The 25,649-nt window shown below is 58.4% G+C and overlaps 1 protein-coding gene across 3 annotated transcripts in view; it reads right to left on the bottom strand.

Annotated features, from left to right (window-relative positions):
* Nucleotides 1–3,239: 3,239 nt before the first annotated feature.
* Nucleotides 3,240–25,649, bottom strand: part of DISP3 (dispatched RND transporter family member 3) — a 43,682-nt gene continuing 21,272 nt past the window's right edge. For 2 of the 3 annotated variants that reach the window (XM_090024164.1, XM_090024165.1), the window contains exons 2-21: nt 24,453–25,401; nt 22,171–22,390; nt 20,062–20,198; nt 19,437–19,571; nt 18,996–19,156; nt 18,690–18,829; nt 18,066–18,211; nt 17,524–17,685; nt 16,980–17,141; nt 16,563–16,685; nt 15,776–15,912; nt 14,987–15,168; nt 14,213–14,343; nt 13,598–13,773; nt 12,347–12,473; nt 11,121–11,266; nt 10,607–10,766; nt 10,041–10,154; nt 8,410–8,576; nt 3,240–8,008 (exon numbers count right to left, since the gene is read on the bottom strand). In XM_090024164.1, coding sequence (XP_089880290.1) covers nt 7,646–8,008; nt 8,410–8,576; nt 10,041–10,154; nt 10,607–10,766; nt 11,121–11,266; nt 12,347–12,473; nt 13,598–13,773; nt 14,213–14,343; nt 14,987–15,168; nt 15,776–15,912; nt 16,563–16,685; nt 16,980–17,141; nt 17,524–17,685; nt 18,066–18,211; nt 18,690–18,829; nt 18,996–19,156; nt 19,437–19,571; nt 20,062–20,198; nt 22,171–22,390; nt 24,453–25,392 — 4,029 coding nt within the window. In that variant the 5' untranslated portion in view covers nt 25,393–25,401 and the 3' untranslated portion in view covers nt 3,240–7,645. The remainder of the gene's footprint in view (nt 8,009–8,409; nt 8,577–10,040; nt 10,155–10,606; nt 10,767–11,120; nt 11,267–12,346; nt 12,474–13,597; nt 13,774–14,212; nt 14,344–14,986; nt 15,169–15,775; nt 15,913–16,562; nt 16,686–16,979; nt 17,142–17,523; nt 17,686–18,065; nt 18,212–18,689; nt 18,830–18,995; nt 19,157–19,436; nt 19,572–20,061; nt 20,199–22,170; nt 22,391–24,452; nt 25,402–25,649) is intronic. The other variant, XM_090024166.1, reaches the window with a different exon arrangement.

The raw sequence follows: 25,649 nt of genomic DNA, 5'->3' as shown, positions 1-25,649 counted from the left end.
CAGCCAACCAGACAGGATTGGACCTACGGCTCCTGTTGCTGGCTCCACGCTGCTGTCAGGAGCCCTGAACGAAGGCCTGATGCAAAGCCACCCACAGGGGCATGCCAGGGTTGGGGTCAGGCCCATTACAGCAGCTCTCCTCACCCCACAACCTGCTCCAAGCATCTGCTTGATTCACTCCAGGTGTAAGTTGCTCCTGTTGGAGCCTCCATCCAGACACACACCAATGCTCCCCGGAGCACAGCCAGGAAATCTGGGATACATGCAAAATACAGCGCTACCAGGGACCATTCAGCACCACACCGGTCTCCCTCCCAACTCCCTTTTAAGCCAGCCCCACCTGCCTGGCACAGAACATGCCAATTTAAGATCCCCTGGAACAAAGCTGCTGCCTGCTTGCAGCCCAACCATGGGTGACAAGAAAGATCAGACCTGGGATGAAAATTAATTACAGACCTGAATTGCTAAATCAGCACATCAGGCCCTGAGCAAAAGCAAGGCATTGCAACCAGGTGAGCAGGCTGCTTTCCAAAGGACCACCTCTGCCCCTCCACCAGGGAGCCAGTGATCTAACTGGGATTCCTCAGCCCGAAGGACCAGCTGGCCTAGGCATCTGGTTTCACCTCCAAGCCCCTTGTGCTGCTGGACTGACACTAGCTCACAGGAAATCTTCAGAAGAAGAGACACCAGCGGGGTGCTGTGCATGGGGCGTCCAGAGAACCAGGCACAACCTCCACGGCCACCCATCCTGAGTGGACAGGAAACCTACCACCCTGACACAGCCCAGGGTCTGCTGGAAAGGCTGCCACAACTTATTTCATGGAGCTGGAGCACACGGGCAGCCCCAGCGCGGCGCTGCGCCTGTGCCAAAGCCTTTCCTGCAAGCGGTCGCTCCAGCCCGGCTCCCACTGCCTTTTCGTCAGGAGTTGCAGCCTGGTCACTGCTCCGCTCCAGCTCTGGGTCAGTGCAACTCCGCGGGTCCTGTTCCCTGTTCTGCCACTGTGTGAACTCAGTTGAGTGTGCCTCAGTTTCCCCACCCGTTCAACAGGACTACAAGCTCTGGGCAGTGCACCCCTGGTCCCTCCCTCCTCAGTCTCCACTACCACCCACACTGCGCCCTGCCTGCCCCTCGGACCTCAGGAGCTGCCAGATGCTGCTCAGTAGCTGCCCCAGGAGCCCTGCTTAATGGAGCAGTGGCCTCATCAGTCCCTGCACCTGGCTGCAGGAGACTGCTACCTAGTAGTGGGAGAAAGGCAGGGACAGGTCACCTCTGTGCGCACACACAGTGCATCACACTCACATGGGGAATTGTGCTCCATGGCACCTGGCCTCGAATCCAGCTGGGTCCCAGTGCCACAGCTGCTCCAGGCATATGGGAGAAGGCAGAAGGGGGACATACATCGAGCCAGCCTGACTCCACACCAGCACCAGCACCTCACGCTCGCTTGCACATGCAGCTGTCCACGCACACCGCCCACCACAACCAACACAGGAAGGAAAAAAAAAAAATCGCAGCTCCTTGCCAGTCTTCATCCCCCGCTGAGACGAAGCAGGTCCCTCTCCACCCACAAACCACACAGCAAAGCGCCAGAGGGACAGGGCTTTGCCACCAAGCCGGCCCTCAGCCCCCTTCCAGGAGGCATTTCCAAGCTGCAGAGGGCACTCAGCACCACATAGCTTCCTGCTACAAGCAGCTAATGCAGGACCCTTCCTACCCTGCCCCATTCAGAGACCCCCCCCACCCCCATGCAGCAAGGGCTTATAGCACCTACCATGGAGCAGGGCCCCCAGCAAGGGGCAGGCCAGGGGTTGCAACACACGCAGGGCAGCTCCATCCATGCACCACAGCTTCTCCTTCCTGGGTCTGGGCACCCAGCTCAAGCCCCACACCTGAGCCTGGCCCTGCCCACTGCCTCCAGGAGGAGGCTTCTACCTGTTTAAAGGAGCCACATCCTTATTCACGCAGCACCCCTGCAACGGGGCTTTCCGCAGGGGCCCCCCCGTGGGGACAGACCCCTGCCACAGGCCGTGCCTGGGGCACCTTCCCATGGACCCAGCCAAGAGGCTGCCAGCACCATGAGCACTAGCGATGGGTATTGGCTCTGCTGCAGCACACCCTGGGGAAGGGGAGCTTTCTCCCACGTGGGGCCAGGCTCTCTTGTTCCAGGCATGGCCAAGATGAGCAGCTCCTCTCAGCCAGGCCCGAAGGAACCACACACACCAGCAGGGTCACCACAGACTCGCTGTCCCCCCGGCGCAGTCACCATCCCCGAGGGACAGCCGGCCACGTGCTGAAGCAGAACCCAGACTGGATTACACGGTGCTGGCCTCCCTCCCCGGTCCGGCCTCCCAGGCACAACGCGCCTCTGGAGACTGCCTTCTGGGGGCTTCTGGCACTGCCTGGCCTGAGGGGCTGGCTCGTGTGCGAGGCAGGCAGCAGGGCAGACCAACATCCCTTGCACCCCCAACATCCTGGACCAATACTCCCTGCCCTTTCCTGAGGAAGCAATCGCCAGGGGACAGGGCCTTGCTGAAGTCACTTGAAGCATGTGCGCCTCAGTTTCCCCATCTGTAGAACCGAGAGTGCACCTGTCACACGGGGTGCTGCCCCTCCGCACAGAGTTGCAAAGTGCCTGGGGCCCAGGGGATGCACTTGGTGGTTGATGTCCTCTGAAGAGGAGGTACCAGACTGGAACACGCTACCAAGGAGAACAGCTGGCCAGTCTGCCCCATGCAATCCCCATCCCTCACCCATTTGCTGGTCCCTGGAATACAGTGCATGGCCGAAGAGCTCCCTGCAGCGATCCCAGGAGGGTTCTTCATTGTCCCCGAGAGAGGTTGACGATGGAGAAGGGGCCCATCTCTCCCCTCCAGCATCCCCTGCTGCAATGAAACCCCATCCACCCAAACAGCAGGGAGCCTCAGGAGTAGAAGACAAGCACAGATTGGGGCAACCAGCTTCGGTCCCAATGCACCATGCGCCTGCCACAGCCACTTGGACCGGTGCAAAGGGGATGTCACATGGGTGGGTAAACTGGAGTCTGCTCCAGGGAGCTTGTGCCGCTGGTGACAGCATGTGCAAGGGTTGGAGAAACAGGCCATGCTCTGCTGAGAGCTGCAGCTGGTCCAAGGCCTGCAAGCCCATGGGGGTAAGCAGTGCTACGCGGGGCGAACACAGACCTGAGCGCGAGGGAGGAGGAACCACGGGAGGCCCCAGTGTGAATGTCAAAATCCTTTATTTACAAGAGTCTCCAAAACCAAGGGGCACTGTAAACAGTGGGGGCAGGAGACGCCCTACAAAAAAAAAACACATGGGGATGGCACAGGGGGAATTGTGCTACATCACTCCATGGGCATGGAGTAAGGAGGACCCCTTCCTGCCTCCTTTCTCCTGGCACCTGCAGCTCTGGCGACCCCAGGCCCTGGACCCACTTGCTTCCCTCTCCCCAAAGCCAAACACCCCTCCTTCACCTCTCAAAGCTGCCTTTGCTCCTCCTGGGCACTTGCCTCCCACCCCCAGCTCTCTGGGCCGTCAGGGGTCATCCAGCTCCCACTCCCATCTCTCCCTACACCATCCTACCAAGACAGAATTGCTTTACTACGCCAAGCAGGAGGGGACTGTGAGCAAGGGCCATAGCCTGGAGCACCGCTGGCCACAAGCTGAAATAGGTGAGCAGAGGATTTACTGCCTCCCTGCTGAGCAGCTATGTAGAAAGGAATTGCAGGTGCTACAGCGCTCGCCCTGCCCAGCTGCAAATCAATCGGTGCCGCCCCAGCCGGGAGGACACTGATGGCTGCAGTAAATAACAGGACTCCTGCGCCCAGCCGGGGGAGTAGGCCATGCTGCCATGAAAAACGAGCGTGCACAGAGCATGTCAGGGAGCGCAATGCCCTTCCTCCTGACCCCCACCTACCAGTGGGCAGGTCCCAGGGCCCCACTCTTGACTTGGTGCTCCCACACCTAGCCGTGCTCCACCAAGTGGCAACTTCTCCCCATGTCTGTTCCCAAGAAGGTGTTCCCTGGCTGCTCCCCGGGTGCCACCAGGACAGAGCACATTGCCTGCTGGGGAAACCCTCTCTGGAGGCCTTCAGGCCCCAAACAAGGTTCACAACTCCTGCCGCTGCCACAAAGATGCTGAGATATGGCCCGACCCTGCCCACTGGATGACACCGAGGAGTCAGTTTTACCCCTGGCTCTGCCGCTGCTCTTCCGTGTCACTAGGGACAAGTCCCTCTTTCTCCTACACTTAAATCTGTGAGGCTGCTAGGACAGGGATCATCCAACCCTTCAACCCCAGAGCTCAGGACCAACTCTACCACAACACACATCTCCAGAGTAGCAATTCTCAACCAGGGTGCTGCAGCACCCTGGGGTGCCTTGCAATCTGTTTAAGGATGTTGAGGGTGCCGCACAATGTTAGCACTGTTATGTGTGCAAACATGCTTCATACAATTATATAAAGTTAGGGTTAGAAGGGACCTCGAGAGGTCATCTAGTCCAGCTCCCTGCTCAGAGCAGCACCGTCCCCAACTAGATCATCCCAGCCAAGGCTTTGTCTAGCCAGGTTTTAAAAAACCTTCAGGCATGGAGATCCCACAACCTCTTTGTTCCAGTGCTTCACCACCCTCCTAGTGAGAAAGTTTTTCCTAATATCCAACCTAAACTTTCCTTGCTGCAACTTGAGCCCATTGCTCCTTGCTCTGTCATCTGCCCCCGCTGAGAACAGCCCAGCTCTGTCCTCTTTGGAGCCTCCCAGCAGAAAGCTGCTATTAAGTCCCACCTCAGTCTTCTCTTCTGCAGCCTGAATCAGCCCATGCTGAAGTTCCCTCAACCACTCCCCATAAGTCATGTGCACCTGCCACTTAAAACATTTTCGTTGCCCTCCACTGTGCAGTTTGTCCACATGCTTTCTGTAGTGGAGGGGGAGAGGGGTAAAACTGGACACAGTACTCCCTCCGAGACATATCAGTGATGAACCCAGATATTTCAGACAGAAATCACTGTGTTAAAAGCATTCTGCTCTGCTGTTGCCTCTCCAAGTTCTTTGCAACAGAAGAATTGCTCTATTATTTTTCTGTAGTCAAAAAACAAGTGAAAACTAAGCTGCCATTTTTTGAGGGTGTCACGAGCCTGGGTGGCTTGAGTCCAACATGGTTGAGAAGCACTACTCTAGAGCAACTAGCCCCGCAAAGCAGTGATTTCACTTGGGCCCTCAGAGTAATGCAAGCAGCTCTCAGTTCAAGGCAGCATGGCTGTGCTAGATCAATGACTAGCGATGCTTCCTGACCGCTGGCTCTGACTGGGCGCTGAAGACTCCTAGCGAGAGCTGGACAGGACACAGACTTCTGCTATGCAGGAAGTGCCCCCATACATTTGTTTTCTATGGGGAAGCGGCATAAAAGCCAAAGACTCTGGGCTCCCCCGAGGAACGGCACCACAGAGCGATCGCACCCAGCCGTGCCACAGGGGAAGGCAAAGCGACAGGCCCCCAGCCGCGGGCTGCCGAGGCCGCAGCGCAAAACGAGAATGTCTCACGAGAAGAAAAGACCGCGCTGCCTTGTTCTGAGGCCGAAGCATCAGCCCTGCGCTCCCCCCAGCCAGCCGCTTAGCTAGGCACTAATAGGCTGGCCTCTTACCACCACTTGGCTGAGTTTTCTGGGTCTGACACAGTCACAATTGGTCTGCTGTGCTGGATCAGGTCTAATGACTACTGTATGGGTTATACCTGGGAGTGGACTAGTCCCTGCTCCAACACATCCGCTTCTGGACACCCCTTCAGCAGTGGCCACACATGCCTGTGATCTCCAAACAGCCCTCTCTGTGCTTGGACATGGAAAGCTCCCCTACACCCAGCAGCTCAAACCCTGGGCTGCTGAAGGGGTTTCCACCCTGTGCTGACAGACAGCAGCTGCCCTCCCAGTATGGGCTGACCTGCACCTGCCGCCACCTCCTTAACAGAGCCCCGTGCTCCTGAAGTTAGGTTCAGGCATATGCCAAGCCCAGGCAGGAGTCCCCCCAGCTGAGGTCCAGTGCTGGCACACACACAACAGCCGCCGTCTGTGCTAAGGCAGGAGGCACCTCGACTCCCCGCAGCTGTGGCTTCCCTTTGCCCTACTGCTTCGTGCCCTTCCCCAAGGCCTGGCTCCACCACCAGTCCTCAGGCGGCTTCACTCCCTACCCCCTCTTGCTCTCCCTAGGGCTCCTCCCTCACTGCTCACCACAGCTGAGGGGAGTAGCCAGGCCCTGGATGGGCAGGAGAGCAGTGTGGCATCCCTGCCCAGGGCCAGGGCATGTTTCCTGCAGATGCCCAGGGGCCTGAGCTCCCCACCAGGCCACAGCCCAGGCTGCCACATAACAATGCACACACTCTGTTATTTCCACTTTAAGAATAAGATGGAGCCAGCGATGCCTAAAATGTCCCTGCTAATGGTGCTCGGCTCATTCTCCTTTAATAGGAAACATCTGCTCTGAGCAAGCAGTGGCAGGGGAGAGCCCCCAGCACCATCCACACTCACCCCTGGCTGAGCGAGTCATGCTGCCCCCAGGGGCCAGCCCACTCCCAGGGTAAAAGCTCACTGCTGCGACTGACCAATGGTCCTTCCCCTATTGCTGCTGCTGGAGGGTGGGCATGTCACAGCATCCCCTGCTGAGGAGGAGACTTGGAGATGAGGGGAGATGCTTTCCACAGCTGCCAGCCCTGGAGAGGCCCACGAAGAGCAGCTCCCTGGGCAAGATGGACCCTGCCTACATGTGGCATGACAGGGATGGGGTAGGGGGTAGACAGACACATCTGTGACCCCAGGGAGCGCCACACTGCAGTCACACCCAGCAGCCCCTGACTGCTCTGTGCTGGGACTGCAGAGGTGACACCCCACAGCTGTGTCCAGTGGCACCAACCCAAACCAGTGCCCCGAAGGGCCACACCTGAGTTCTCGCCCCAGCTACTGCATAGCTCAGATCCCTGTGGAAAGGGTCAGGCCTGTGGCAGCCAGAGTTTCTTCTGGCACTGCTGACCCTTGACCTGTCTGGATAGACCCATCCCAAGCACTCCTGAAGCCACCTCCTCCTAGCCCCTCAAGTAGTGCAGCATGGGGAAGCAGAAATGACACCAGCTGGCCTGCACCAGCCATGGTCTGGCCCAGGAGGCACGGTTCACCCATACACCTCACTGGAGTCCCATGTTGAAGGCTCACGGTGGATGTGATGCACTGGCTCCTGCTCAGGGGAGCCTGTTGCCCTGAGAGCTGGACCCCATCCCTGCCCCCATCAGCAAGCCAGCCAGGGGAGCAGTGCTGGGGAAAGGGCCCAGCCAGCAACCTCCTGAGGGCTGCATTTACCTTCTAGGGCTCCAGATGCTCAGCTCCTTAACAAACCAAGCAGACCGAGAGGAGAGGGACTCCTCCTCCTCCTCTCTCTGCTGTTGCCAGCCCAGGCACTTCTCTGGGCACCCACATGATTCATCCATCCGCTGAAATAAACAGGAGGTCCGAGCCAAACCCCTTGGAAAATAAAGTGCATCTGGAGTGAAAAACCTTCTGGGAAAAAGGAGCGTCTGTTTGGGCTTTTTCTCTGTTTTACAAAATATATCCTTTAAAAAGGGGGGGAGTGGATTGCAAGGTCAGGGGTGGCGGTGGCGGTGGGGCACTATAGGGTCATCCCGTTGGGCAGTGGGATCTTGAATCCACTCTCCAGCAGTGCCAGGCAGACGCCCAGGCCAGCAAGGCCAGCAAGAAGCACGCCCGCCAGGGCCTTGAGGAAGGAAGTCCTGCTCCGGGTAAAGGTGCCAGGGCCCAGGATGCTGAGCAGGGCGGTGCTCACAGTCAGCGTGTACAGGATGGAGACGCCTGTGTTGAGGGCCACAATCTTCCCGAATTTGGCAAAGGGTGCGATGATGCAGAAGAAGAGCGGGACTGTGGCGATCATGGTGGTGACAGCACTGGAGACGATGGCTACACCCACGTGCCTCACAGCTTCCATCGTCCTCCACTGGCGGCAGGCGGTGGGGTCCTGGGGATGAGGGCAGTGAGGTTAGCAGGCAGCCCTGGGGCACAGGAGATTGTGCCCATGCCCGAACGGGAGCTTCTAGCTGCCAAGGTGGCTGCAGTTCTGCCAGCCAATGGCACAGGCCTGGTGGGAGCTGCACCAGCATCAGTCACACCGAGTGGGGGCATGCAATAGGGCATCCGTCATACCGCCCCAGTACAGGCAGGGCCTAAGAAGCAGCATTTGGATTCGGCTACACCAGCTCCTCCATCCCAGGGGCGGAGTGCTGGGAGCTCCGCTTCTCCAACCTCATGGCTGGGGCAGGCCCTGGCTCTCCCTGCCCCTTGCAGGAGGCATAGGGAGGAAGGGTACTCTGAACCCTGGCATGGCCCCACACCCCCTCCGGCAAGTGTAAGGGAACTCACCTCAGCCTGGTGGAGTGGCAGGCTCTCTCCTGCCAGCAGGTAGCCCTCCACCAGGTGCACACAGTAATCCACTGAGGAGCCCACAAGGATGGAGAGGGAAATGGCCTCAACTGCACCCATCTCCCAGCCAGACCAGTACATGATGGTCACCACCAGGCAGACCACCCCTGCACAGAGAAGCCAGCGAGGAACGTCAAGCAAACTTCAGACTCTCACTGAGGACCAGCCCTAGTCAGTGCTGAGCTCAATAGGGGATGCAGGGAACTGTCTATGCAGTATGCTTACAGGCTGCCCTGACCTATCCGAGTTGTACCTTCCTCCCCATGTGGAGTGGAAAGGGGCAGAGCCTCTTTACACCAGGGTAGGGGACCTGGCCTGCACTCTCAGCTCATTAAGCACCCGTGTGCTGTGCTGATGGGGGACCAGGCGCCTAGATTTGATAGAAGGCTGGGGAGAAGAGACAGACAGACCGCTACGAACAAGCATGCTGTAAAGCCAAAAGAACGCTTGGCAAAGAGCACAGGGCGTGTGTGCGCACACATGTACTCATATCCTCCCACCCCCCAACATGACAGAGGCTTCCTTGGTTCGCTTGCTGGAGTTCTGCGCACCGCATGGGCATGCATGAGTATGTGCGTGTGCATTCCTATACCTGCCACATGAAAAAGGCTCCTGTGGTTTGCTTGGTGGTGCATGTGCACCTACCCATTCTCTTACTGGCATTCTGTGCAGTGTCTGACCCCAGTGCTCTTTCTTAGGCAGGGGGTCGGGCTCGATGATCTGTTGAGGTCCCTTCCAACCCTAGCATCTATGAATCTGCCTGTGTGCATGCGCATTCACCTACCCACTCCCTTAGTTTGCTACTAGCATTGTATGCAGTGTGTATGTCCATGTGCATATGTGCATGCATGCCTGTGTGCACACATGTGTGCATGTATTTACCTACCCGCTCCCTTGGTTTGCTCGCTGATATTCTGCACAGTGTGCACGCTTCCCTTTTAAGCAGTGAGCACTGTTTATCTGTCAGCCATGAGTGGGAGACTAAGTGGTTTTAAAATGATAGATTTGATTTTTATACTGAGAAGTTTAGCAACATGCTTAGTCCATAATATTGTCAAAGCCCAGCCAGGGACAGGGAGCCTATTTACAGATTTGTTTAAAACACTAACAAACCCACTAACATATGCAGCTTTACTCAGGCCCCCCCACGGCTTGGAAACAGCAGAGGTGGCGCTGTGCTTTGGAATGGAGAGCGATTGTTATTCGAAGCATGTGGGACTTAATCACATTATTATACATAAGAGGCAGGGATGGCGTTTGTGTAGCTCAAACCCTTATTTAAACAAATAGAAGGGATTATGGAGATAAAATGCTCGAGAAATTAGGCACAAGACTCTTCTATCGCAATGCAGCCCTTTGGCACGCTCAGGGCAAGTGGTTCCTCTCCCTTATGCCTGGGTCAGACAGGAGTGACCCCAGCAGTTATGTGGGTGGAAGGGAGAGAAAAATTAAGCCCAGAGAAGTGGCCTGGGTGGAAATCAGGAGTAGGCAGAGCTGTATCAAAGCAGAATGGAGCCCTGGTGCCGGCTCCTGCAGATGTTCAGTGCAACCTGCTAGGGGCATGCTCTTACCTAGGATGCTCAGCAGCACGGGCAGCAGGAGGAGGATGTGGGTGGTGAAGACAGCAACCGCCGCTACACAGATGACCAGTGAGAGGATGAGGCCATACAGGGCACTTTGCACTCCTGCAAGACAAGCACACCCCCGCCATGGTCAGGGCACCGGGTGGGAGCAAGGCCCATCGGAGGTGGGCAGGGCGCAGCTGTGGGGTTCACCCTGTTGAAGCCCTGGCTGGCCAGAATACAAAGGGGCACTAGGTTAGGTGAAGGGGAAGATGCATGGGGCCAGGGATCAGGAACTTTCTGCCTGCATCATGGACCTACTGTGTGATCTCAGGCAAGTCGCTCTCTGCCAGTGCCTTAGTCTCCCCTCCTGCCCTCGCTCTACTCTGTCTTGTTTGCTTTGCAAGCTCTTTGGGGTGGAGACCTCTCCTCATTCGGTGTCTGATTGGGGTAGACTGCTCTTGGCTGGGCATGGGGGTGCAAGGCCAAGGCAACATGGGGTGCAGGTGTCAGGAAAAAGCTCAGGTGAGTAGGGGCAGGGCATGGTGCGGGGGAAGGAGGCTAAGGCCACCTGCCTATGATCTCCATGAAGATTTGCTTCCAGTGCTCGCAGGTCTGGAAGCCGCGGCGCAGGGCAGAGTCCTCGGGCAGGAGCTGGAGCTGCTGCTGCAGGAACGTCTCCCACTTGAGGTAGTCAGAGTAGGTCTGGAAGGATGACTTGCCCTTGTAAGTCGTCTGTGAAGAAGGGAGTGAGTCATTTCTGGGTTGACAGAGCAGTGATGCCCCCTGCTCCTCCAGGCTAGGGGGCTACCTCATTCTGAGCCCCAGCAGGAGAAGTGGTTGTATTGATCTGCACCTTCCCCTCTGCCTTGTCCCCCTCCTTGGGGCTTTGTCTCAGCGATAGGGGTGGCTGTGTCCCTGCCCGGCTCAGAGCCAGGACTCTTTCCAAGTGCCCCTGCACAGCCCAGGCTGCCAAAGGGATCCACCCCCTTGTGCGGACAGCATCGTCTCTAGCCCAACTGCCAGGGCCAGCTTTCTGTTCCCAGCTGGCAGGTGGGGCAGGCCGGGAGCCCGGGGCGGCACCCTCACCGATTCAAAGGCCATGGAGATCCACTGCACCTTGCCGTCCTTCACCCCCACTGCCCCGTGGGAGAGCTGCCCAGGCAGCAGGTTCGGCTCAGGGATGTTCTTGCACTCCGGGTGCAACATCTGCAGAAAGGAGGAGATGCTGTAACCTGAAGAGGAAGAAAGAGCAAGGGGTAGGGAAGGGGCAGGGACACAGGAGCAGGGGGGACAGAAGAAAGAGTTGCAGTTCTTGCTCAAGAACAGCTGCTTCTCCTTGCAGCCTCTCTGCATGCCACAGGGGACTCGTGTACCACACCATGGAGCCCCTCACTCCCTAGGGCCCACTGCTGTCAGCTCCCACTAGCTCAGGGAGGAGCAGATGCCAGGCATCCCACACAGGGCCCCAGACAGTCCTTGAACAAGCATGAGGCCATATTAGGTGGTGAAGCTGCCAAGCCAGGGGACAGTGTCAAGACCCAGCACGGGGGGACCCATGGGCAGGCAGGAGGAGCAGCACAGCTGAGAACACAGGATGGACAGGGCAGGGAGCTGGCTCCCAGGAGGCAGCAACCACAACCTTGGCTTCCTATTCTGAAACCATCCCAGGATACCCAAACAGGTGTCCACTTCCAGCTGGCTCCACCCTGCTGTACCTTCTACAGTCCTGGCCCGGGGCTCCCCGTCCTCCCTGAGCAGGGCCAACACCCCTGGGAGCTGCCGTGACCAGCAAGCTTCCAAGGGCATGGCTGCTCCCCTGGAGGGGGGGGGGGGGGGGGGGATCATCAGCTTAGTATCAGCCACCCCCTGCCTGAGTGAGAGGCCTGGTCCTCTCCTACTAACGCCAGGGCAAGCCGGGAGGGGCTCCACCACCATTAGCGAAGCTGCTCTGATGCTCATGGGGAGGGCTGGCAGCACTGCCAGACGTGTGCTCAGCGAAGGAGGAGAGGGCTGAGATGCCCTGGGAGAGAGGAAGCTGGGAGATACCTGGGCTGCTGTTCCCATCTGCAGCCTTGCTGGGCAAAGCGACAGGTTGATAAAACCCCGCTGTGAGCAGAGTGGGAGCCTGGCTGCACAAAGCACCTCCCTGGTGCCCGCAGGCCAAGCAAACAGCTATGGGGTGAGCAGTCTGCAGGGCAGGGAGCACATAGGTGTTCTGCGAGTCTTCGAGCTAGCCCTCAGCACAGACTTGGCCTTTCCCTCAAAGCCCATGACTTCCTGGGGTGGGAACAGGTAGTCTCTGCCCTACGTACCCGAGGGCAGGCACTGGGCCCCTCCAGGCTTCACCAGTTCGGCATTGGCGGCAATGGCCTTGCAGATGCGGCACAGGCTGCCAATCTCTTTGAAGAGGTCGAAGCTGTCATCGTAGATGACGCTGCCCTTTCACAAGGAGACACAACAGCGAGAGCAGGACACGTGAGGCACACATCCCACCACTGGCAACGTGACCAACCACACAACAGTGAGCTGAGCGAGGAGTGGCCCCGACGCTGGGCACTGCCTGAGCCTCCCAGCTCCACACACCTGACTGGGAACAAGATGCTGTGGCACTAAACAGCTTGGCAGGAGTGCTCCCTACCCTCACAACACTGCCAGGTCATAGCAATGTCCAAACCCCAGCCCAGCCGCCTAAACTGGAGGCCTCTGTGTCCCAAGGACTCTCCCACCCACAGGGCTCAAGGCCTGTCCACACACAAACCCCACCCCAATTTGTCTGCCCTGGTTTAGGTCCACTGGCACAGCCCTTAGCACGAGCACAGCTCTACCAGGATAAGGGACCGTAGGGCAATGGAGCTTATCCCTGTAAGGGAAAAGCCAGACATGAGGTACTGCACAGCCTGCAGACTGGCCAGGATTCAAACCCAAAAGCCAGGCTAGCAAAAAGAGCTCAAACTGCCTGCTGGGCATCAAGGCAGACTGCACCAGAGTGCCTTGCCCCTCTGGCAGGCACAGGCCCTTTGGCCCCCAAGTGCCCTGGCTGCTTCCCACTCAGCTCTGGGAAGAAGGGCGGGTGCTCTGCCTGGCCCATCCTTGAGGTGCCAGCAGCTCTGGGGCATCTCTCCAGTGAGTGATTAGCAGAGGTGCACTGGGGAAGCGACAGTCACATGTCAGGCTATCTGGCTTAGGAACTAAGCTGCCCTGGGGCAAGTCACCCTCAGCAGGCTCTCCCTCGCAAGGCTGATCCATATTTATTTATGCTAATACCTCGCAGCAGGGGAGGCAATAATTACACAGAGTGAGGGCTGTGGAGCTTGCAGCTAGGTTGATTTGCCTCTAAACCCCATGGAGAGACTGCCTGGTCTCACGGTTATTGGCTCTGGGGCTCGGATAGTGTCGGAGCACTTGGAGCAAGCTCTGATTTCTGTTGGGCAGACACAGTAAGATGTGGGTGGGCTCTCCTCAGAGCCTGATCCCAGCATGCCTGCCTCCACTATTCTCTCGGGGCAGCAGTGGGGAGAGCTGGCTGGGCTCTGTGCTTGCGACTCCCGGGAAAGTGCGTGTACCATGTCTCCAATGACGTGGTTATCCGGGCGCCGAGTGCGGTTCACCCCTCGGATGCCAAACACCACGAACACCATGGCTCCCGTGTCCACCAGAGGCCGCACGGCTGGCTTCCCACAGCCTGTGTTCATGCAAGGGTTAAACCCCGATGTGGTAGAGGGCTTCACCTTAGGGGCTGCTGTCAGAGCAAGAAGAGGAGGTTAAAACATGCAGGAGAGCAAGGAAGGCAGCCACAGCAGACAGGCCAGCCCTCCTTGAGCAGTTGTAGCTAGACAGACCCAGCCATAGGTGATAAATACATGGGGGCCTGAAAGCCCTGGCCCCTCTCAGGAAGAGGCCCTGAAATGGGAATATCAAATCCCAGTCCCACTGGTGCTGGGTAGGCAGGGGGTACCTTGCCATGGTGGCATGGCTGGTGTGGGGCTCCTAGGAAGAGGACAGGAGGGTGGTGAGCCGCAAGCCTGCAGCAGATAGCCAGCATCTGCCCCAATTCAGCTCTGCTCTGGCCATGCCACTGTGTAGGGGGCATCATCATAGCCTCCCCCCACCACCCCAGCAAAAATTAAAGTTAATGCCTGTAGACCCAGCCCTTGGCCCTACACTTCCACCTCACTTACCTCTCTCGCTGGGCACATAGAGGATACCCTTGGTGGGACCGTCTGGGCTGGAGCTGAGCAGACAGCCAGGGGGTGCCACACACACTCTGCCGTGGTACGGGGGCTTGTGTGACTGGGCAAAGTACAGCTTCCTGCATAGCAAACAAAGCCCATTATGGGATATTCTGAGCAGGTGGAAAGGCAGGGCCCCCACACCACCTACTAGCAGCTGAGGCAAGGTCTGACAGTGCAAGACAGCACTGGGGCTTTGCAACAGGGAATGTGCCAAGGCAAGGACTGGCAGGGAACGAACAGGGCAGACGGAAGGGCGAGAGACAAGGAGCTGGAGGGAATGACTGGTTTATCATGCAGTACCTCCATCACACCCCCACCTCTGCCTGGAAGGTGCTTGCTACATCCGTAGTCCCACCAATCTGGACTGCACGCTCCATCTGGGATGCCCAGGACCTGTCCCAGGTAGGGGAGGGGCATTGCAACACACCCAGGCTTTGCAGATGGTGCTATTCTGCTCACCATGGCCTGGTGGAACATGGATCTCCCTGCTCATGGCTGGTGGAAAATCTCTAGCAGACTGGAGCAGTGGAGAGGCTGCAATGCCTCAAGCATCTGGTTCTGCCTAGCACCGGGCAGCAGTGCATTGTAGCCTTCTCTGAGGCCCAGAGAGGTGACACGGCTTAGGCAAGGAAAGGAATCCAGGAGTCCCGTCTCCCCTCCTTGCACTAGCCACTGCTGTGCCCCTCCCCAGCTCCGTGCCCCCACCCCCCAGGCAGTTACCGCGTGCGTTGCTGCTCTTTGGCCGCCACGTAGAAACTGAAGTCGAACTTCCAGCCTCTCTTGGTGTCGCAGGACAAGGTGGTCATCATCCACTTCCTGGGGCTCTTCTGCGTAAGCAGCCCTACTGTGGACACACAAGCGGTCAGCTTCCTGGTGAAGTTACCGAAAGGCGCTCTATACACCTAAGCAATGGATTAACGAAAACAGACACTTAACTCCACAGGGCCGCAGCTGAGCATGCCTTAGCATCACACCCTCCCCTGGGCCCTGGCCTGGCCCAGTCCCAGAGTGGGCTTGGATGGGATGGGTCAGACCACTGGCATTATGACCCCATCCCTGCACCCTGCTCGCTTCCCAGCACATGGGGAGCAGAGTTATTGTCAGTGTCCGACTTCCAGCAGAGTTGAGTGGCTTGGTTTGGCCACGCATCTGCTGTCCAGCGTGTGCAGACAGAGAGCAAAGGTTCGGCTCAAATGGCACAGGAGCTTCTGCGGGGTTGGCTCAGCAGAGGAAGCCTGGCTTCCCATAGCCTGCTTTGATCTTCCTTGGGACTGAGCTACCCCCAGCTCCCACAGAAGTGTCTGCGGTGGAATGAGGTCTCAAGACAAGGCACAAAGTGTTCCAGTAGGTGGCTACCAGGGACGGCAGAAGTCGTACTGGTGCCAGCTGAACTGCCTACAGGGCGAGCACTGCCCTGCGACGCCCCGCAGGCCCCTGCACAGCGGGGGCGAGACACGTGAGCTGGCCACCGGGGGTGGGCCGTGCTCCACCTTCCCTAAACACACTCACCTGGAATGAGGGCACCTCGCCATCCCCCGGGGACACCAGCTGCCAGGGGGCAGGAACGCTGGCGTTGAGCGAGAACCTGTAGATGGCTGGCCTGCCCTTGCTCTTGGACTTGGAGATGTACACAGTCCCCTGGAGATCTAGAGGGCACAGCACATTTGGGGGGAGGGCAGTTATCCACAAAGGTGCAAACACAGAAGCTTCCCTGACATTCTTCCCGCCCCAGCATGACCCTGCTGACAGCAAGGCCCCTTCCCAAAGGGCTTTCAGAACAAGTGTCTGGTGCAACTCCCATAACTCGCAGACTTTCATGGGTGATGCTGATTTATGCTCGGTTAGGAGCTGGCCCCTTAACCAGCCCATCCTCAAAAGTCAAAAGTAGCTGGCAGGACTATCAAGCCCTAAGCCAGGGGAGCAAGGAACAAGGCCCAGAGGCTCCTAGTCCTAGCTGTGTGCTCAGGCTACTGGACCATGCTGCCACTCTGCTAAGCAGTTCATCCCAAAGGCCTCTCTGCTGAAAGTCTTGGTCCCTGTGGGGGCTGGGGAGCAGAAGCAGTGGACATGCTGACAGCTTAGAGGTCATCTGAGCGCAGGGTGTTCCCAGGAGCTCCTCACCCACTGAACCATACTACATTTGTCTGGGGCTTGGTGGGGGTGTCTGCAGCTCTCTCATCTGCTGAGAGCCCACTCAGCTGCCATCTTTACTAGGGGGGACCTGGGGCACCTCAGACCACACACCCTGCCTAAAGCCAGAGAGTACCAGCAGGTGTTTGAGCCTTTGTGGACTTACCTGGCTGTGCAGCCTCACCCGTGCCCCCTCTGCTCCCCCAGGGAAGTCCTGAGCCCCGCTTCTTCTTCTCCAAGGAGGTCCGGATGTTGTTCTGCAAGCTGTGGGGCTTTTCCTGAAACAAACCTGTCCCACAAGGTTAGTCAGGGGGGAAAGGACCAGGGGCCTGATCAGGGACCAGTCACACCAGTGCACCCTGTACAGGCGGGGAACACACAGGGGACCCTGCCAGCCTGCACTGGTATCACATGGACATTGCCCTGACTGGCCCTGGGCAACATGCTGAGGAGGGGGGCTTGGAGGAGGGGAAGACACCAGCTGTCAAGGCTGAACAGCACCATGCACAGAAACAAAGAGGAAGAGTTTTGCTTAATACATATCTCAGCCCCCAACCCAGGTCACACCATGAGAAGCCCTCACCTGAGCAGGTGACGCAGGAGATGCCCTCGGCACTCAGGTTGTACTTGAGATCCAGCAACACCTGGATGTTGGTGTCGGGCCGGAACAGGATGGGAGCGCGGCTAGCGGGGCGGAGGCGGCTAGCGAAGAATATGGACAGGATGAGGACTAGGACAAAGAGCCCTGCAATGAGAGGCACAGCCAGCGTGTGGGACTCAGCATGACTCTCATCCTCTCGGCAGCTCCAGGGGCTTTCCAGAGATGTGCGCCCAGGGCAGAGGGAGAGAGGGCAAGGCAGGCCCCTCAGGAAGCCTCCAAGCACAGAGGATCTGGGTCCCCAGCTGCCCAGGGACAGAGCGCTGCCCAGAAGCCACTTCACTAGCCACACGGGAGCAGTGCAGCTGTGTCTGCTAAACCCCAGAGGGAAACTCCATGCCACCTGGGGAAGGCTGGCAGGGCGGGACAATGTCTGAGCAGCAGTGCGTGGCTGGCATTGCCAGCACTTGTGTGCCGAGGGGCCAGGGTGTGAAGTGCCCTGAGGAAGGGCATCTCCTGCCCATCTTACCCATGATCACCCATCGGCTCTTCACAGCAGACCACAGCACCCAGTGCTGAAGCAGCTCCTGCAGGTGGGCTATCAGGTGGCCACGGCTGCTCTTCTCAGTGGGGCCCTGCAAGCTCTCTGGCAGCACTGACACCAAGGGCACATCCCCCATCTCTGGAGTCACTGTGGAGAGAGGCCAGAGGCATCACCTAAGAGCCCTGAACCCGGGGCTGCAGGTTCGGTCGGGCAGTGATATCCAGAGGTTTTGAAGCCCAAGCCCTTTGCAAAGAAACACCCTTTGCACCAGCTAGAGCTGGGAGGAAGAGCTTATGGTAAAGGCACTGGCTTGAGGTTTCTTATCCCGCTGGCCACTTCCTAGCTCCCCTGGAAGCCACTTAACAGCCTAATCCAACATGGACTCAAGTCACATGTGGGGCAACTGAGGCACAGTGGGGTACCATGACTTGTGCAAGGCCTCCACAAACCAGCAGCACTCCTGGGAGAGATGTCAGGACAGCCACTAGCAGACATTCCTAGTCCTGAGAAGGACCCCAAGCACCTACGCGAGTCCTCCTCCACGTCGAGCAGTGGGATGTCATCATCGAGGTATGGGAGGGTGCCCCGGGCTGGCCCAGCTGCAGCCTCCGACACGATGAACAGGTCGTCAGCAGTGTGCAAGGAGCTCTTCTTCATGCACTTCTGACTGCAGCTACAGCAGGGAGGGAATCACCCAGTGTAAGCGGCCCCGTACCCTGCAGCCAGCTGCCACCCAGACCTGAGCACAGCATCAGCAGAGTGCTCCACCCACTCGGCCTGGAAGCCCACAGCCAAAGCCACAAAATCAATTCCATGGCTGCTGTGCGGGGTGGACAAGGCCAGGCTGACAGTGGATCACCAGGAGGTTGGACTGGGCATATGGGGCAGGCTGGGATCAGGACCCCTGTGTGACAGCATTTCAGGCGTGTGCTGCTCTGCTAAGGAATTACACCTGGCCAAGTCCAGAGCCATGCTAATGGGAGGGAAGAGGAGAAATGCAAGGGCCCAAGCAGATACAGATCTGCATCTCAAAAGCTAGGCTGCCTGCCTGCCTGCAGGGTCTCCATGCCCGCAGCTCAAGGACTGGATGCTGGGAGAGTTCCTCGAAGTGTACAAGTCACAGTGCCTCTGCCAGCCTGGGGGGCTCTCACCTGGCTTGACAGGAGCTCTCCAAGGGAGACAAGTAGAGGGTCCAGATCCCGAGTGCAGCCGGCATGGTGAAGAGCACCGCCACCCAGCAGCAGGACACGATCAGTGACATGAAGAGCCCAAAGTCATGTACAGCTGGGATCTGCACAAAGAGACAATTGGGACAGGAACATAGGGGGCTGAGAGTGGCCACAGCAACGGCCCCGCTGGAGGTATGTTCTTACAGCCCCCCTGCCTGGCTACCTCACGAAGGCAGGGGTTGCGGTGGGAAGGCAGAGGGGGCAGAGCATCCCATTGGCGCAGCTTACCTGCGAGAAGATGTTGGCAGCATAGGCCGCAGCGGTGGTCAAGGAGGTGAAGAAAGTGGCCTTGCCCGCTGTCTGGACAGTGTGGATCATGCGGAGCCGCAGGTCCTTGAGGTGGGTAGCTTGGCGGTAGGTGTTTATGAAGACAAAGACATCATCCACACCTGGGAGGGGACCGAGACGCTTAAACAGGGCCACTCCCAGCAGGTGCGAGTCGGCACCACTCCCCGAAAGGCAGTGCAGAGAGGCAGCCACCCCCAGAAGAGGCTCTGGCCCCCAAAGTGCAAGTGCAGCAGCTCTGGGGAGAGGAAGCTTTGCCCCACAAGCTGCCTGCCCCATCCCCCTTCTCCCTCTGCACTAGTTTTCCCTGCACCAAGTGAGATGACCTCCCAGTGCAGGTGGGGCCTGGCCACACTGGCAGGGCTCTGAAAGGGAGCCTCTTACCGATGCCCACGATGACGAAGGCAGCCACACCATTGAGAATGCCCAGGTACTGGATCCCAAAAACGACATGGTACAGGAACAGGGCCACCAGGCAGCTCAGCCCAATGCTGGCAATGCCAAAGAAGGATAGGAACACTGCAGGGGGGAGCAAGAGGGAGGAGACGCCAAGGCTGAGCACCGGGACACACCTCCACAGTGCCCGAGTTGGTCCAGAGACTAGGGATCCCAGCTCTGGTCCTGGGATGAGGGTGGCTCCTAGGGTCAAAGGAAAGAGCTTCTGCCCCTCCTTTTTATTTTCATTTGTTCAGCTGGAAATGCCAGCGCCTGATTTATGGAGGTACTGAGCACCCCCAGCTCTAATGGACATCCAGGGGGAAAGCACGTCCCACCACCTCTGGAAGTGGCACCCATTTGGGAACCTAAGTTCAGAGCCTAGTGTTGCCAGCAGTGACATCCATGTCCTCGATGTGAAAGTATGGGGTGGGGAACCAGCAATGGTACATGAAGCCTTCCACCCCCACCCAGTTAGCAAGAATCAAAAGGCACATGTGGGTTCTTTGCACAAGCCAGGGACTTCCCTGCACCCCTTAGGCTCAGCGGGAAGGGAGATGGAAGCACCACTTACCTGAGCAAGAGGTGAGGATGTAGACCAAGACTGCAATGCAGCTGCTGCTGATGAAGGCCAGCAGCATATCATTGTTGAAAGTCTTCCTCACCTCGTAGTCGAACAAATCTGTCCCACCATACAGCACCTGCACCTTGCTGGGTGGAAGGGGGAGAGAAAGGAATAGCATGGAGGTGAACAGACAGTGAGGGCACCTACTGAACACAGCTTCTCCTCCAAAAAGACACAAGGGCACCAGCCTGGGCACTTGGCCATGTTCCCAGGTAGCAGGTGGGGTGCTGGAATGGCACTGGACTGGGAGGAGAAGCAGGTGGGGTCTGCACAAGAGGGAGCTCGAACAGCAAGAGCGGGTCTAATGCTGGTACGATAATTCCTCTGGTGCCCAGTGTCCTGCGGCATTGAGTTCTTGCCATCAGTAAATAGCTCCTGAAGGCCTCAAAGCCAATTCCATCTGGAATCTTAATCATTGCTTATTATATTAAGCACAAAGGTAATAACCAGTGGATGCAGCCAGAGTGCCGGCCTAGTGAGAGCTGGGCAATTTACCGGCCTCTGTTGCTGGAAGCTGGCTCAGAGCGGAGGTAATCCGAGATAATTAAAGCCAGGAGCACAATAACCCAGCACTGCAGGAGCCTTTCCATAATCCAGTCTTCGCAACAGCTCATCTGCTCCCCAGCTCCTGGTGCTGCTCCCCGTAATTGCAACCCCCCACCCCTCCGTCCTCGGCTCCTGGCTGGGAGGACTCCGCGGCTGCTTGCCATTCAGAGCTGACAAGGACTGGCTGTACTTCGCTTGGCTTTTAAAGATCAGAGTCTCCTCTGCCCAGGAGCGATTGAGATTCAGTGCAGCAGGGGGATGAAGGAGTGGCAGCAGATGCAGGCAGGTGGCAGGATGGAGCGCTCTCCTCCCAGCCATCCCATTCCCAGAGCTGCTGTGCGGGACTCAATGCAATCGCACTCTCCCTGCCTAGGCTGGTAACGAGGCTCGCCCAGTGAGCGTGGAAACAGAGCCCCAGTCTCCCCAACACAGTCACGGTGCAGCACTGTAGAGAAGGGAGCCCATGCAGCACCCTGCGCAACCCCTCCCACTGCCCCATTGGCATCAGTGCTCACAGGTGAAGTGAAGTGAAGGAGGAGCAGACCCCACAGCCTCCAGCGAGGACTGCTACACCACCTTTAAGAAACTGGCCTGGGCCAAATGGAGAGCTGATATAAATGGAGACAGTTCTGCTGGGAGTGGACGGGTGGAAGAGAACTGGAGAGGAGCTTGATAAATCCCTTCCTGGCTTTGAGTGAGGCCTGGTGGGAGCAGCCACACCTCGGGCCATGGCCTGTCCCTGTCCCAAATAAACCCACTGGCTGGGGCTCCTCTGCACACCATGCTGGACCCCATTGTCTATCCCACTACAAACCACACTGGTGTGACCCTAAACCCGTGCTGTGGAGCTGCCTCCCACTGTATGCCCAGGAGCGAGAACAGGAGCTGCTCTTCCAGCCTGTGACGCCAGCTGTTGCCAGGTGCATCTGCACTGTAGGAGAGGGGCTTGAAGCTTGGGTCCACAGATCTGCACTAGCTTTAGTCTGGTCAGCTTTGGCACCACATACAGCGAAGCTGCGGCAGCAGAGCATCAGCACCAGCATGCCAGGCAAGTACCACCCCAATGCCCGTGGCATGGGGCTGATGTCTCTGCCAGCATGACTGCTGCTGGGAGTCCCCTGCACGGGCTAGCTGAAGCTGCAACCTGCCTGGCGTCTCAGCGTCTCAGGAACACAACTGTGGTGCAAGAGAAGCATGCTAGCGAGGTGTGTAAGAAGCATGTGAACCACAAACACCGTGCAAGCTTTTTCTGCTTCCCCTGAAGCATCATGCTTTGGTTGCTGATCAAGGCAGGAGATGCAGCCAGACCAGGCACTCGCCTGAGACCCACAGCCACATCCAGGGCTCCTGATGTCCCCAGACAGCCGGACACCTCCACTCAGCTTTACCCCTGCAGAAGCCCCCAAGCACCGTCATGCAGGGAAGGCGAGTTAACTCCACGTACACTTGACACGCTCCTTCAGCATCTCCTCAAACTCCCGCCCTCCCCGCGCCGCAAGGCACCTGCCTCACCTGGTGGACTGCTTGGCCAGCATGGCTACGTAGGTGACCACAAAGCTCTGGAACTTGTGGCGCTGCTCCTCCCACCGGTCCTCCACCGAGTAGTAGTTGGGCAGCGGGGCCCCGAAGAGGATCTCACTCCGCAGGAGGGAGCTCTTCATGTTTTCTGCAGACAGCCCTTCATCCACGTACCAGTAGAACTCAGGGTGGGTCATGGCCAGCTCCAGGGACCCTGCGGGAGGGACCAGCATGGACTCTGTTAGACGCAGCTCAGCTGAAGGAGCACGACTACAGGAGGGGCCCAATGCTGGTGGGGTCAACAGCACCCACTGGCTCAGGGGACCTCTTCCAGCCATCTATAGCTTCGAAGGGCTGCCCTGGATGGCGCTGCCTTGCAAGAGGTCAGGCAGGGCCACGGCAGCCTCATTGCCCTGACTCTCGGCCACCTCCATGCAGCTCCTCGGCCCACCATGCTGCCATGTACGGTCACCTCAGAGCCACAGCCGCTCTGAGCAGAGGGGCAGGCCGAATCAACCTGGACTACCAGAGCTGGCCGCATCCTCCACCCTGTTAGACGGGGGATCCCAGCAAAGTATCCTCAGTGCAGTAATCTGCTGGATTCCCACCCAGTGCCCTCCTCCTTTGTGTGTAACCACCACATCCCCAAGCTGGGCTCGAGCCCATCCTCCCAGCCTGGCACACCGAGGAAGCAAGGCTGGAGCTAAATGTGCCACAGGACCCTGCAGTGTAATGGGACTGAGGATACCACAACTGGGAAGGATGCGCTAGATGGCACGCTGGAGGGACTCCAAACAGCAGCACAAACTGCACGAGTCTAAAGCAACTGCTGAAACAAGGCCCTGCACCAGCCCCAGCGTGGAGGGGGCAGGCATTCCTGCAAAACAGGGTCCCATGAGGAAGAGACAGAGTTCCTCCCAGCGCATTGTGCAGAGCAGAGCTGGCAGCACAGAGTCACAGGCTGTGACACCCCCCACCCCAAACTCCAGCATGCAGGAGCCTGTGAGGACAGAGCACGGCCCCGGGGCCTGCTTTGGAGCTGGGAGCAGAGGGACTTAGCAGCTTGCCTGCTCCCTGCTTGGCTCCCATTGACTTACAGCTGCAGCATGTGCCTGGCAGACAGAAAAAAGCTCCTTCCCACAATCACATCCCTCCCACGGCCCAGCCAAGAGTCACTTCCAACTCCACCGCCACATCCACCCCACTGCAGCACCAGGGAAGAGGGATCTGCTAAAAGCAGCACATCCTGGGGATGACTTGCAGGGCAATCCCTCAGCCAGGACCACCCAGTGCTATTAGTCCCACTGGCACTGGGAGCCCTTCCATGCTACCCTGGCAGTGGCCACAGTCAGTGAGTGCTGAGGGAAGAGGCCACTGCCTGAACTGGGATGAGGCAGGTGCTCAGCTGCAGAAAGGGCCGCTCCTCCATCACTCAGCACCGCGCATCACCCTGAGCCCCAGGCAGAAAACAGCACGTGCACCCTTTCTGTTCTGGCGTGAGTGATCCTAAGAGGTGCCAGGCCATGGAGGGCCAGCCCAAGAGGCTCCTGGCCTATTTTTGAAGGGTCCAGCCAGGCTACCAGCTCAGCAGCAGGATGGCTAGCATAAGGCCCTGAACCACTGCAACAGGCCCACGAGGACGCCAAGGCGAGCGCTGGCCTGTTTCCACCATCACAGCCCCCAGCCTTGCACTGCTACCTGGCCAGGGCACAGTCCCGAGGGGAGCAGCCAAAAGGAACAGGACAGAAGGCAGGGGGGAGGCTGTGGGCCCTCACAGCCAGCCCAGCAAACCCTTGCCTAGCATATGTGGTGATGACTGTCCCTGGTTGTGCTCCAGCAGGGCCTGCAGCCTGCTGGATGCTGCTCAGACGCACGCGACGGACGCGACCATCGTAGAACCCTGGCAAGCAGGGGATCGGCGTGTGCAGCCCCTGCCCCAATACCCCAACTACTCCTGGCAGGTCCTGGCCCAACCTGCTCTTAAGAACCAGCTATGGGGATCCCTCCACCCTGGACAGTCAATCTATGGCAGGGCTCTGCCAGCCTCATAGTTAGAAAACGTCTCTCGTTTCCAAGCTACCCCTCTCCTGCTCCCATCTAAGCCCTTTAGGCCTGTCCAACTCACAGCAGAGCTGGGGCAAAGCTCAGAGCCTTCCTCTTTGCAAAAGCCTCACATAGCTGGAGATGTTCCCCCTCCCCGCTCAGCGCCCTTCCCTCTGACAGCACAGCCTCACCTGGGTCCCTTGGCCCCAGCACCCAGGATGCATGCAGCTCACCTTGGATGTCAGCCAGGTCTTGCCCCATGCCGTCGTAGTAGATCTTGCCGCCCTTTTCCGTGGGGAAGAAGTACGTCATGAGGGAGCTGGGTGGGGAGCAGTAGGAGTAGGAGCCCAGAGGCAGGTCCTTCAGGACCTCATGGGGCTTCCAGCAAAACTCCCGGAACCGGGGGTGGTCCATGATCTTGCGCTCAATCTCATGGATGGTAACCAGGCGCTCAGTGGTGAAAATGTTGTTTTCAGCATCCCCCCGGGCCAGAAAGATGAGCTCAATGCGCCAATGGGCATGCGTTTGTGTGTTGGCACTGACATAGGCACTGGAGTAGTCCCAGCGCGAGGCACCCCGGGGCACGCGGGAGCTTTGGTTGGCTGGGCTCTGGTGGGTGGTGGGCCTAGTCCTGCCTCTGGCTGCAGGCGGTGTGGCACTGCGCTTTAGCCGGGTGGGCCCCCCAAGGTGGGAAGCATTGAGGTGCAGCTGCTGAAGTTGCTCAAAGAGGAGCCGCTGCAGGGTCTCCGAGGTGAAGTCAGCCAGGTCCCGGCGGCTGCGGCCCCACGAGCCGAACTGGGACTTGAGGGCCAGGGTGAGGGCATCAAAGCGCTGCGAGGACTCGTGGTTGCGGATCTCAAAGGCATTGTAGGAGATGTCAATGTCCAGTGCTGGATAGTGCAGGAACATAGCCATGGCCAGGGCTGCCGGGATGGCACAGCCCAAGAAAAGGATAAAGCCGGCACAGCAGGGGTTGGTGAACATCCAGCCAACTGTGTTCCAGAAGCCGGATACCGGCAGCATCGCAGGCAGCAGCTTGGGGCTCCACTGACACTTCCCGCACAGCTGGGGGCCCGCACTCCTCTTCGGAGGGTTGAAGGCAGCCGCCTCCTCCTCCTCTTCCTCCTCCTCCAGCCAAGCATCCTGCAACAAGGGGTCGTCCTCAGCATCCATGGCCAATGCCTGTGCCAAAGCAAGAGGGAGACAGGGTCAACAAGCCATCCCGATCTGCACATCCGCCTGCCCTCCTGACAGCCCTGATCCTGCCCAGCTGGGAGGAGATCACAGCCACCAACTGCACTGACACCAGCCTCCAAGAGCCAGGTGCCGAATGCATCAGAAACCGGATGCCAAAGCAGGCCACCACGGCCATGCTGCTCTGTGTCCAGCACTCACTCCTCCCTAGGGACAGAGGTCATGGAGCCTGAAGG

Source organism: Crocodylus siamensis, chromosome 12 (assembly GCF_052110815.1).
Source record: "Crocodylus siamensis isolate JL-2025a chromosome 12, ASM5211081v1, whole genome shotgun sequence".
In the NCBI taxonomy this organism is placed as follows: Eukaryota; Metazoa; Chordata; order Crocodylia; family Crocodylidae; genus Crocodylus; species Crocodylus siamensis.
Note: the sequence above shows the minus strand (reverse complement) of the source record. Positions and strands in the feature narration are given on the sequence as shown.